The sequence below is a fragment of the Filicampus tigris genome, chromosome 4 (assembly GCF_054856515.1).
Source record: "Filicampus tigris isolate MCC_2025a chromosome 4, RoL_Ftig_1.0, whole genome shotgun sequence".
NCBI lineage: Eukaryota > Metazoa > Chordata > Actinopteri > Syngnathiformes > Syngnathidae > Filicampus > Filicampus tigris.
Window position 1 is genome coordinate 7,667,090 of NC_141220.1, and position 12,546 is coordinate 7,679,635.

The window sequence follows — 12,546 nt, forward strand, 5'->3', positions numbered from 1 at the left end:
GTGTATTGAATTGTTTAACTGTTTAAGTGTCACCCAAGTTAACATTTAGCTGCCAACACAACCGCCGTTGCTCACAAAATTACAGAGCCTGCCAGGGGACATCATGAGAATATTTAAGATTGCATTATAACGCAATACTATCGTGCTTAATTGCACAATTTTTTCCGTTATGACACAATACGTTTTCAGTTATTATTGCATCACAGTATTTCACAATAAAAATATTATTGCAAAATGTTGTTTTAGGTAGAGGACGAAAGACTTCCACTTACGGGTCATGGCTTTAAGTGTATGTCAGCGCCGGCATGAGCATGAATGACGGTTTGGAGAGATTTTTACGTTCTAGAGATGTCCCAGACAAGGACAAATGTAATTGGCATGTAAAGGGATCATGAATGTATGTACTAAATGTTAACAAAACAAAATTGATATCCAACCTTTTCCTCGTCAGTGAAATGGGCGTCCTGCGGCGTAATCCATGGTATTATGTGTTGAACCACAAGAGGGCAGACTATGCCTATGAGTACAATATTACTGCAGGGAACACACATGGAAAAGGAAAAAAAAAAGGACTCTACAGTGTTGTTGCAGGCAGTTAATGAAGGCGGCTCCTTCATAATGCAGAACAGTGGCCTTTCTTATAAAAAGAACCCACACAAATTGACTAGGTTGGGGGATTACAGGGACGAACGAAAAGCCATTCCCATGCTTGCTTATTCCATCCTTTTTAAAGAAACTTCTCATCCTCTGTCCTCCATCGCCAAAAGGACGGACGGTTGGACAGACCCGTCGTCTGTGCCCATTTCTGCCTACCACAGAACAAAAATAAACCTGATTGCGTCAGGTGCTGTGTTGTACACATTTTATGCAATATACCACTACAAGTTATCTTATATTCATGAAAAAAAATCCAGTGTCCTTTGAAAAAATAATGAGAGTAGATGGATAGGTGATGCAAAATGCATTTTGAAGAATACAGACACTTAATTGTATCCTTGTAGACGAAGGAAAGTGTCAGTAAGAACACCGACCTGCAGCACCAGCTGGAGAAAGCCAAGCAGCAGCACCAGGAGCTGCAAGCACTGCAGCAGAACACCAACGGCAAACTCCGCGAGTCACAGGTAAGGCACACAAGAGTCAAGGATTTATTTTAAATCTTCAGCTTTGCATTGCAGCTAAATATTCCTTCAATTATTTTGATACATTAAAAAAATGTATACGGGGAGTCTTCGTTACCGACGGATTCGTGACATAACCCAAACCAAGTCATAGACACAGTCGCTTCACTAACCTGACATATGCCAACACAGTAGTAAAGTCATAATTGCAGTAAAAATTACATGAGAAACACTTATAGGCTATAAATATATTTTTAGCTTTATGGTTTATCGATGATTTATTATTATTACACCACAATTCTGTTCTCGGAAGCAAGAACAGTCATAATTACAGTAAATATTGTTGACAAAAACACTTGAAGTATAGTACAATGAAAGGAAACAGTTAGACCAGTGGTAATAAACATACCTTATTTGTGTGTGTTCTTGCGCATTTTATAGCATCAAACTATTGTTTTGTTGAGACCGTCATAAATGGCGGATCCCGTAAAAACAGTCAAGCCCCACTATTATCAGGGGATCCGCGAGTAATTGAAACCTTCACAAAAGTTTTTATTTGCCTGTAACTGTCACAGGATGGCAAAGCATATATTTACAGTAGACAAAGCCATGCCCTGGCTCAAATAACCTCCTACCCTCACTTTAACATAGCTGCTTAGTGCAAAAATGCCACGGGGTGACGCTAAATCAATTTTCATACCAGACATTGCTTAGGCCTGAGCACCAAAAACACATAGCGTAGAGTTTTTCAGTGAATAACTGAATAACCCATGAGTACATCTGTGAAAGCCAAACCATGACTATGTGGATGTTTTCCAGTATTAGAAATAGACATTCCCATTCAAATGAGTGCCATCTAGGGTGTTGCTTTGAGCCCCTTTCCATTATAGTGGCGTACCTTCCAATTTGCTTCATAATGCCATCCTGATACTTATGGATCCTTGCCTTGTTGCTGTAGAATGACCTGGAGCAGGTGTTACGCCAGATTGGAGATAAGGACCAGAAGATCCAAAACTTGGAGGCCTTGCTGCAGAAGAGTAAGGACATTGTGACCCAGCTGGAAACTGAGAGAGAAGACTTGTGTGCTAAGATTCAAGCCGGCGAGGGAGAGACTGCTTTACTAAACCAACTCAAAGAGAAAACTCACACACTACAGGAACAGGTTAGTGAGCTGACACTCTCACACAGAAATTGTGAATTTGCCAAGAAACAGGATAAGAGAATAGCGGCCAATTAAAGTAGTCGTCATTTTATTTGCAATTTTCCTTTTTTTTCTGTATTGTATTGTATATCTGTATTGACTAAATTAATTAACCAAATTACCTAATTTACGTGCAAGGGCAGTTTGGTATCTGCACTTTAGAGTTGGCCAGCCACTCATCAGAATGTAAAACACACAGGGTCATTAAAACAACAGGCATAAAATACTTAAATGAGTTTGAAGCCACATTTTTTTAATCACATTGTTTAAAATGACTGGGTACTGTTCATGGGTCTCACTCTATCTCTATGACAAAAAACAAAAACCAGAGCTATCAAACCATGCATACGCACACATTGCGGGACATTTTCCCTTGACAAGTCACAACAGCGCTTGGGGAAACCGCATGTGAATCCCGCCCTCTGCACACCCAAACCTAACCATATATGATCGATGCAAAGCAGCACATGAAAATGAATAAAGCTTAACAGCATACAAAAAAAACAAAATGTATGCAGCGTTGAGAGGTGCGGTCCCTGGTTTTCCTCCCGGATACTCTTGCTTCTTCTCGCATTCCAAAATCATGCATTTTAGCTTAATTGAAGTCTCCTAATTGTCCATAGGTGTGACTGTGAAAGGTTGTTTGTCTATATCTGCTCAGTGATTTACTAGCGACCAGTCCAGGGTTGACCACGCCTCCCTCCAAAAGTCAGATGGAGTAAGCTACAACTTACGTCCGTGTCTGTAATTTATGTATTTATTTAAAAGGATCCCGTTTATCTGAATTTCTATGACACCAGCTAGACTTCTAGGGGTCTGAAATCCTTATAAACCTAAACCTGCAGGGAATCGGGAAATGTTTATACAAGCAAACTTGTAATGTGTGCGTGTCTGTCTGTCTCTCTCTCTCTGAAAACATAAAATACACAACAAATAAAAATAGATAAAAATGTAATGTAAATGAAATTCAAACCACTCACTTATTAAAATATTGCTGATAATTAAAAACATTTGATATTAAAAATTTAAGTAACTTACTTTAGGACTTTTATTCAAGTAAAATTGTACAAGGTGACTTTAACCTCTGCCAAAGGTATTTCGCGTTAACTGTACTTAAATTTAAGTGTCACTTTCAGGTACTCCATACAAGACTGTTGAAAATAAGTGAATAAGAGCAGGTTTTACTTCTATTGACCAATTTAAGGCTGGACTTTTGAGTCAGGGAAACCTGAGGCAAAGACTTCGTAAGTTAGTGTTAGTCTTTACTTCCCATGTTAGTGTGACTGGCGCAATATCACTTCTATTACTGAGTCACTAACACATCAATTCAACTTTTACAAAGGAGTGCTTCATCAAATATTTTGTTCTTAAAGGTGTGCGGGCCTCATGTGCAAAGCTAGTGTTCCCCTCCCTTTATTGAGCCAGGGCACACACATATTTTACAGTAGAAAAATCTCACACCACCTCACAACCTCCTCACCATCATTGTCAGATCTTGGGACTGTGCTCTCTTTCTCCACAAACGATTGGATACGGTTTTCATTATGTCGGCTGGGAAACGATTCAAGGACAGTTTGATTTGAAAATGGAACAATTCCGTTTGGTTCGACTTATATCGGTTATGATTCATTATGACACGGTATGGCTCAGTATGCAGTTTTGCATTGACCTTTTGTTGTCATTTTACATAGAACTTGTCAATACTGTAGTCATGCCATTTCCAAGATATACCTCTCCAATAAAATACAATTTGTTACTTATTCGGATATATTTTATGGTGGAACGATTCGATCTGGTTCATTCTGATGCATTCACATTCAAATCGTTTTTTGTGACACCCCTGCCAGATACAGTAGGCATAGCCTGCTCATACATGACCCCAATGAGGACGAAGGCTAGAGAAAATATATTTGTACATTTTCCTTACTTACAATATGTCATAATCTTACAAGGATTTCTCAATCTGAATATATATATAGCCTTTAACATTTTCCTATTTTCTCGATATGAAGGTAACCCAGATGACAGACAAACTGAGGAATCAATCTGAGAGCAACAAGCAAGCCCAGGACAATCTGCATAAACAGGTTCAGGAGCAGAAAACTCTCCTGCGTTCATCCCAGGACCGGGCCCACACACTGGAGACTTCTGTCACTGAGCTCACTGCTCAGCTCGCAGACAGCAAGGAGAAGGTGACCCAGCTGGACTCTCAGGTAGCTAGTTGTAATGATGCCCTTTTAGTTTTAAGCAGGCTTTACGCGATCAGGGTTTTTGGGGTGGATCAGCGATTTTGCTCAAAACTATTGCTATCTTGGTTCAACAGCTGTAAACAAGTTCATGCACTCGCTCACCAGCTGCGGCAAGTAGCCTACGTCTGCTGCTTTTTGGCTCACATTGGAAGCTGTCTACAATGCTTATTTTGTCCTACATTGTCCACTTTTTACCTGGTGTGTTTGTGATGAAGTAGCACATTCTCAAAACTATTTGGCTCCGGTGTAGGTGTACAGATTCGGCCATTTACGTGAAGTGTATTGACTTTATATGTAAGCGAGTCATGAGAAGAGCTCAACTCACCTTTGGTATGACTGCAGTATATCTAGTTTCTTCATTTAGCAAAGGTTTAGTGCATCTGTCACCAAGGCGCCTACTGTATTTCCGTGTTGGTTCAAACAACACACTTACCTTCTGGTTGCGTCTGTGATTCGCTGAACGTGCATGGCCGGAAGTTCACGTAACTTACACTGAGTGATAAAAGCTATGTTGAATTAAAGAGAGCTTAAAATTAATTAAATATCACACATATTGTAGCTAGTTTATTTCTTTACAAAAATAAAATGTTTTTCTTACTTTTTACCAGTCTAAAGAAAAAAAAATCCACATAAATGCTATTACTGTTGGATTTAATGGTCGGGGGCTCAGCACAAAGTCATTCCTCTCACAAGACACAAAACAAGGCTAAAAATAGATTAGCTTTCACGCTCACATATATACTGTGGCAGCACATAACGACCCCGGACTGAACGAGGTTGTGTTTACTGAAATGTCTTATTCGCTCAGCGATTTTGCATAAAATGCAAACTATTGACAGATTTCGATCCACTCGATGAGATCGGTGTCAAATCTTGTTTTAGGGGCAATTAGAGCTGCTCTGGATAAATTCCCACTTTGTATTCGGCTTGTTTTCCACCAGCTGAAGGCAAAAACAGAGATGTTGCTGTCTACAGAGGCAGCCAAGGCTGCACAGAAGGCCAACCTGGAGAACAACCTCGAGTCGGCCCAGCATGCAGTGCAGGACAAGCAGCAGGTGACTTGTTAGCTTCACTGGTTTTCAAATCTGCTCGTTTTTTGGGTTTATAAAAAATACAAACTAAGGTCTTGGTTAATATCTATGTTCTGGTTATATCTTATCTGGTTAATATATGTGAAGGAGCTTATTAAAGTTCAGAAGAAAGTGGAGGAACAGGCACAGAGGCTTAAGGAGAGGCAGGAACAATGCGGTCAGCTGGAAACCTCTCTGAAGGAGTACAAGGACAAATTTCTGGCCTCGGAGCAACATGGAGAGAAGCTGGAGGGACATAATAAGGTCGGTGTCAGCTGTGTTCCAGTGCATGTGCAAATGTATGCATACTGTGCCCTCAAATGGATTTGATGAATCATTGATGTGCTCATTTCTCAGAAACTGGAAGCGCAGGTCACAGAGGTTCAGGCCGCAAGGGAGCAGACACGACAAGAAGTGAAGAATCTGCAGAAGGAGGCATCCGAGGTCAAACGAAAAGCTAAGGAGCTGCAGCTTTTGTTGGACAATGAAAAAGCAGGGTGAGTATGAAAATGGATGAATGGAGACAGCAGACAAAAGCTTCACAAACCCCAAGAGGGCCGCTAGTCATAACCTGGTGGTCCGTAAAATAATTGAAGATAAATGATGTTGTATAGATTTTAAGTTCATACATACTGTCTAGTAGACCAACATGCTAATAAAACAAACATATTAAACCAATGACTCTTTTCTGCCTTAGGTTTGGGTCAAAAAATCTTTGATATGATTATGTCATACCACATTAATCGGACATCCATGCAGGCATACAACAATTCTGATTGTCTCACGCGCGTGTCCCATCTCCAATGTCTCACTTGTAAGGCGTCACTGGAATTAAATAAATAGTTTGGAGAACGTTTGCTGTAGATTATACCAACACAATACCGGGGTCCATGGGGGACAGTGGAATTTGTGCGCAAATCAGAATGCAGAATGAATCAGAATCATAACTTAATCACTAAAGTACGTAACGCAGTAGTACTCGTCGTTACGTGCTGTTGGATGAAATGAACAATTTACAGTGTGTTTCTCCATTTAGGAACGTGACACTCCAAGAGGAAATAAAGACAAAGACGTCCACTTTGAGTGACACCCAGAAACGGTTGGAATGCTGCGAGCAGGGCAAAGCTGCCCTTGAGCTCAATGTGGTCAAGCTGACCCAAGAAGGGGAGAGTCAGCATGCAGAATGGGACAAGAAAGAAAAAGGCCTCGCCGCGGACTTAGCGAAGGCGCGACAGGAGAAAGAGACTCATAAGAAAGAACTGATCACCACTCAGGAAAGTCTCGGCAAGACTCGAAAGGCCCTGAAAGACTGCCAGAGTCAACTAGACGCTGAGAGGAAGACTCAAAAGGCAGCCATGGAGGAAAAAGTCAGTTCCACTTATTTTATTATATAGTTGCACAAACAATGTGAAGCAGTGCAAGGGATATTCCCGGTTGTATAAGAGGGGCTACTGACTGGCACAACACTCACTCCCCAGCTACCAAGAGGGGGCCAGATATTTTCCTTGCACCACTTTACATTGATTTCATTCCATATGTAGCAGTTCTTAAAAGCATACTAGAATTTGAGACTTTACTGTTTCTGTGAACATGCATCTGGTCAGTAGGTTTAAGTATCAAATGGTCAGTCTTAGTTATTATTTAATATAGGTGAGAGGGCAGAAGACAGTTCTAGCCACTCATGAAGTTTGGAATAGTTCCATTCCGTCACCAATTTAAAAAGAAAATGTTCACACATAGCTTATCCCTGACTTCAAGTAATGTAAATGTGTCCGCCTTTCATAGGAAAAGTCCTACGAAAAGGCAAGAGGGGAGCTTCAGAGGAATAATGAGAGCATCAGCAAGGCAATGATGGAATCCAAGCAACAATTGGAGCAGATGAGAGAAGTAAGTGCTGAAAAAAGGCCATATGCACATGTATGTGTTTGTAAAAATGTTTTATTTTTCTAGGTACAGGGTAAAACAGATCTACAATGTTCCTCTGCTATATCACTTTTCATCATTTGTGCCCTGCTATATAGCTGATTTTTTTTTTTTTTTTTTAAACATTTTTTAATCAATATTTGTTTGAATTGTTTTTTACAGTATAGTTGCAGAAAGTGTGTCTTAATAAATTCAAATGTGTTTAATCTGTGTGGGATGGGTAAAAATATAGCAACGTTGTCTCTATATATCGCGAACTTAACCTTATTGTGGGTGGGTACAGATCACGTATCTATACATCCACACATAGCAGGGCTTAAAAAAAAAGAAAATACTTGTGCACGTCTGGCTAATGACTACATTTTTGACTGCAACAGTGGATGAACTTTTGTCTCTCCTCAAATGTCAGGTTGAGAAGAAGCTGAAAGTGCAGTTGGCATCATTGGAACAGCAGAACGCAAAGTCTCAGGAAGTGCTGAAGGAGAAGGACCAAAATTTGGGGAAGCTGAAGGCACAACTTAAGACGGCCACCGGAAACTCTGAGGAGGAGATAAAGAAGCTGAAGGGACAAATTGCTGAGTTACAGAAAGTCAATGTTAAGAAAGTAAGTATGAGACAAAAATGATGGATCGTTGTTCTTTTATACACATGAGCCATCAATTTAAGCATAGGGTATTAGTAATCCTCTGAGTGTTAATGAACTATTGGATTGTCTCCTCCAGATGGAGGAAGAGCGCCAACTGAGGGAGCAGGCAACAGAAGTCAGCCAGCAGCTGGCTTCTGAAAGGAGCCGGACGGCGGAGCTACAGAAGGCCTTAGAGCAGAGTCGCGAAAGCCTCACTAAGCTCCAGTCGGACTTCTATGGCAAAGAGTCCGAGCTTTCAGCACTACAGCAAGACCTCAAAGTAGGTTTAGTTTGATCTCATATAAATATGAGTGTGTGTCTGTGTCTTAAGCCTAGAAATGAAAGAGAATGCGCATGTCATATCGCAATAATCGTGACCAAAATTATCCCGATTGTCAGTATTTATCACAATATCACTCGAAACAAACGGGAAAATAATTGCAGATCTGAAGACATTGTGACACATCTGATTTTGCGTACAAAACAAAAATTCAGCATCCCTATGTGATTTTTACTTTGAATAAGAATGGCAAACAGCAACCACCAAAGTTAATTTTCTCTCACTTAAGACCCCACAAAATATATGGCTGAGACAACAACAATGTATTTAATAGTGCTCGGACTTGACTAATTAGGAAATAAAGAGAATACATGCAGTATATTTGACAGAATAAACTGTGTATTTCAATTCAAACAGATTTTGGACAACAATTAGCCGTGTTATACGTCAACATAACAAAACATAATTAAAACAAAAAATCCCCCTCAGTGGACTACATGCACAAAAGAATTGGTGTCAATTTTAACAAAAGTTTTAACAAAGCGTTGTAGGAAAATAATTCAAGTTGACACTATTCACAAGGCTATTCATTCAAGTCGGCTACAGACACATTTTTAAAGGACTTTTTATCATCTTAAGCACACTTGGTGTGCACAGGTGATAGTCATTCCTGCTCTAGGTTCGAGTTCAAGCTCTGTCTGGTACTTGCTGGCTCACGTCAAGGTACCTGCACTTAAAGGGCTTATTTCCTGTTGTCCCTCCACTGTAATTCTTTCTCCATGGATCAGCCTTTTTTATTTGGCACCATGCAAACACTAACAATACATTAAATATCGGTAATTCAAATTTTAAACTGTAATACTCACATTTCAGTAAATTGTTTCATCCGCTGAACCGCTGTAGAGCCACAGCTGAAAAATACATGCTGACTAATTCTAAAATCTGGAAGCTTTTTCTTAGTCAGATCACACACTGTAAATAATATTATTCACTGACTTTGTAGGTATCCGAGGATAAACTACGTTTGAACCAGGAGGAGCTAGCTGCGAACCGGACCCATCAGACTGTCTTTGAAAATCAGATCCAGGAGCTAAAGAAGAGCCGGAGCTCTCTGGAACAGGAGCTAGGTAGTCGAGATCAGAGACTCCAACAGCAGGAGAAGTCATTGAAAGATCTCCAGAAGCAACAGGTGAGACATTCGACAAATGAAACATCCTCTCCAAACAAATACTTGGTTGGACCAGGTGTGTTCTGTCTTTTTCTTTCAATGGCCACATAGAGAAAAAGCGAAGTATAATCTCTGCTTGATGATGCTCGTTCAGGGTCAGGTCAAGGTGGACCTGGAGAAGGAGAGGAGCAAAATGGAGGAGCTGCTCAAAGCAAAGACTAATCTGGAAAAGAACAACGGCAGGCTGACTTCGGAGATGAAAACGCTAACAGAGAAGAGTGACAAGGTCAGTTCCTTGCGAGGTCCAAGCGTTTTTGTTGTGTCCTTATCATCAAGGTCACTGTCATCATTTAGGGAAACAGTCTAAGTATTTGAAGCCCCACATTTCCAATAGACGACTGAAACAACAGAGTTTTTTGTTCCGTTCAGCACTCCAAAGCTGTTGTGAAATGTGTCTAAGACTGGAATTACGGTACATGGTGCAAATGACAAAAATTGGAATTGGCCACTTAGACCTGCAATGTAAATCCATTTTAAAGCTGCTTGATCAGATTGAGTGGCGAGTGACCCCATCAACAACTGTGGACATGTGCAAATCCCTCAGATTGTTGTTTTTGCGTGTTTGTCGCGCTGCAGGAGCTGCGGGAGTTGCAGGAAGCCAAGCAGTTGTTGATCCAGCAGAAACTGGAGCTGCAGAGCCAGGTGGAGGTTGCGCAGGGTGCCCTCCAACTGGAGCAGAAAGAGCACCAGACCACCAGGGACAGCAGCAGCCAGAGAGAGAATCAGCTTCTTGCCAAAACCAAAGATCTCCAAGATCAGCTGGTAGGCCCAATCAAGAAATAAATCCCGCGCATTTTTGGTACAGTTTATAAAACCCTCGTTTTCAGGGGGATTTGTTCAAATTGGTCCAAAATGCTGCAGCCAGAGTCCTTACAAACACCGGGAAACTGGATCTATCCTCAAATCACTACACTGGCTTCCAGTGAGTCAAGGAATCGATTTTAAAATCTTGCTGCTGGTCTATATATCTCTAAATGGTCTTGGATCAAAATACATGCAAGATGTATTAGTAACCCATCCAGACCGCTCAGTTGGGACAGGTCAGTTGTGTGTTCCCAGAACCAAACAAAGTGAAGGAGCATTTAGTTATTATACTCCTCACCTGTGGAACAAACTCCCCGAAAAATCGAGGTCTGCTCAAACTGTCAGTTAATTTAAATCTGGCCTGAACACATTATTGTTTACTCCAGGTGCTATTCAAATAAACTTGCCTTGCCTTGACTTCGATGCTTCGACGGGGGAACGCACTTTTTAGGCTGCCAGTTAGCAGTTACCTGTTAGCTAGAGCTCTCAAAAGGGTCTGCATAGGCACTCCCGGACCCTTTGAGAGCCAAGAGCCGAGTGCATGCCCCTCTTGTCACTTGGAGTTACTCCAAGTCACTTAATCTGCAGCCAAAATGGGCAGGAGTCTTCCAATTAAATGACTCTCAATTTGAAAAGAAAACCATACTGTTGAAAAGAAATACATACTGCTGCTGTCACCAACGTCCAATATGAAACACTATTGCGAGCTAGTGGCAGAAAAATGACCTCAACACAAATCTATGACTCAATATTTTACTGTCCTTTAACTGAATACTATATTTTTTTACCTTCAAATAATTTAATGGCTTACTCTCTCAATGAACTAAAAGGTACATTATTTGTATGAGTTGAACATTTGTCCACTTTTCTGTTAATTAACAAGAGTATGAAAAACTTGGAAACCCTTTTTTTTTGTCCATTTAGCTCAGATATTAAAAGTGCGATTAATTTGCAATTAATCACAAATTAACTATTGAAATAATGTGATTAATTAGGATTTAAAAAAATTAATCGACTGACAACCATAATATATACAGTACATATGTGTAGGTGGACTATTTTGAGTTGGTCTTTTGGAAAGTAGCTTGCAAGGCAAAACAGTGGTGGCCACCCACTGCTGTACAATGTTTACGCAAGAGTAGATCAAAAGGCTTTTTTTTTTTGTCACCTCTTCTTGTAGGCGTCCGAGAAGCGAGCCAAAGATGAGCAGGTGAAGCGAGGAGAGGAAGCGGAGACGAAACTGGGGGTGCAGGTGACAGCGCTGAATGAAAACGTGGCCACACTAAAGAGAGAGTGGCAGGGTAGCCAACGACGCGTGACTGAGCTCGACAAGCAGACGGACGAGCTGAGGGGCGAGATCGCTGTGCTGGAGGCCACCGTACAACACAACCAGGATGAGAGACGTGCGCTTTTGGAGAGGTGTGTTCAAGCGGCGTCCACTAAAATTCACATTTCTTTACCTGGGACAGACATTCTTACCCGTGCTTGTCTTCATTCGGGCTTTGTGTAAAACGCACACACACACTAACGTTCACGCTTCTGGACAATTTAGTCTTCAATGAACCACGGAAGCTTGTTTTTGGAATGTGACAGGAAGGAAGCCCCACTAGGAAAAACATCCAAACGCCACACAGGATAGTCAACATTCAAGCCAGAAAAATGGGAGGCCAGGCTAGTTAACCACTTGGTCACCACGCTGACCTAAAATCAACCAATTAAAATTGAAAAATAAATACAAACGGCATCCGGTGGTCATCGGATGCATTTTTTTGTGGGGACTGTATTGCATCGAGTTTGGTGCGGTAACTCAAACTTTATATACAGGTAGAACTACTGTCGCTCCTGGGGGTCCATGAATTTCAAGGGAATGTGACATTTATGCTATTGATAAATCATAATTATAATACATATTTTTTTACTAAACACTTTTAGGCATACATAAACAGTCAGCGCCAGCTCCCGTGCAACATACCGTCATGCCATTACTCAAACTTCAAATTTCATTGCGCACATTTATTTGTAATCTCAAAACATTATATATTGCTCCT

At 40.8% G+C, this 12,546-nt stretch overlaps 1 protein-coding gene across 6 annotated transcripts in view; it reads left to right on the top strand.

The window, feature by feature from the left end:
• eea1 (early endosome antigen 1) overlaps positions 1–12,546 on the top strand; it is a 30,250-nt gene that overhangs the window by 14,244 nt on the left and 3,460 nt on the right. For all 6 annotated transcript variants that reach the window (XM_086027583.1, XM_086027586.1, XM_086027584.1 and 3 more), the window contains 14 exons: positions 1,002–1,121; positions 2,077–2,280; positions 4,332–4,532; positions 5,510–5,623; positions 5,747–5,902; positions 5,996–6,135; positions 6,675–7,005; positions 7,424–7,525; positions 7,971–8,165; positions 8,284–8,466; positions 9,470–9,655; positions 9,789–9,920; positions 10,271–10,456; positions 11,679–11,917. In XM_086027583.1, the coding sequence (XP_085883709.1) occupies positions 1,002–1,121; positions 2,077–2,280; positions 4,332–4,532; positions 5,510–5,623; positions 5,747–5,902; positions 5,996–6,135; positions 6,675–7,005; positions 7,424–7,525; positions 7,971–8,165; positions 8,284–8,466; positions 9,470–9,655; positions 9,789–9,920; positions 10,271–10,456; positions 11,679–11,917 (2,489 nt within the window). The remainder of the gene's footprint in view (positions 1–1,001; positions 1,122–2,076; positions 2,281–4,331; positions 4,533–5,509; positions 5,624–5,746; positions 5,903–5,995; positions 6,136–6,674; positions 7,006–7,423; positions 7,526–7,970; positions 8,166–8,283; positions 8,467–9,469; positions 9,656–9,788; positions 9,921–10,270; positions 10,457–11,678; positions 11,918–12,546) is intronic.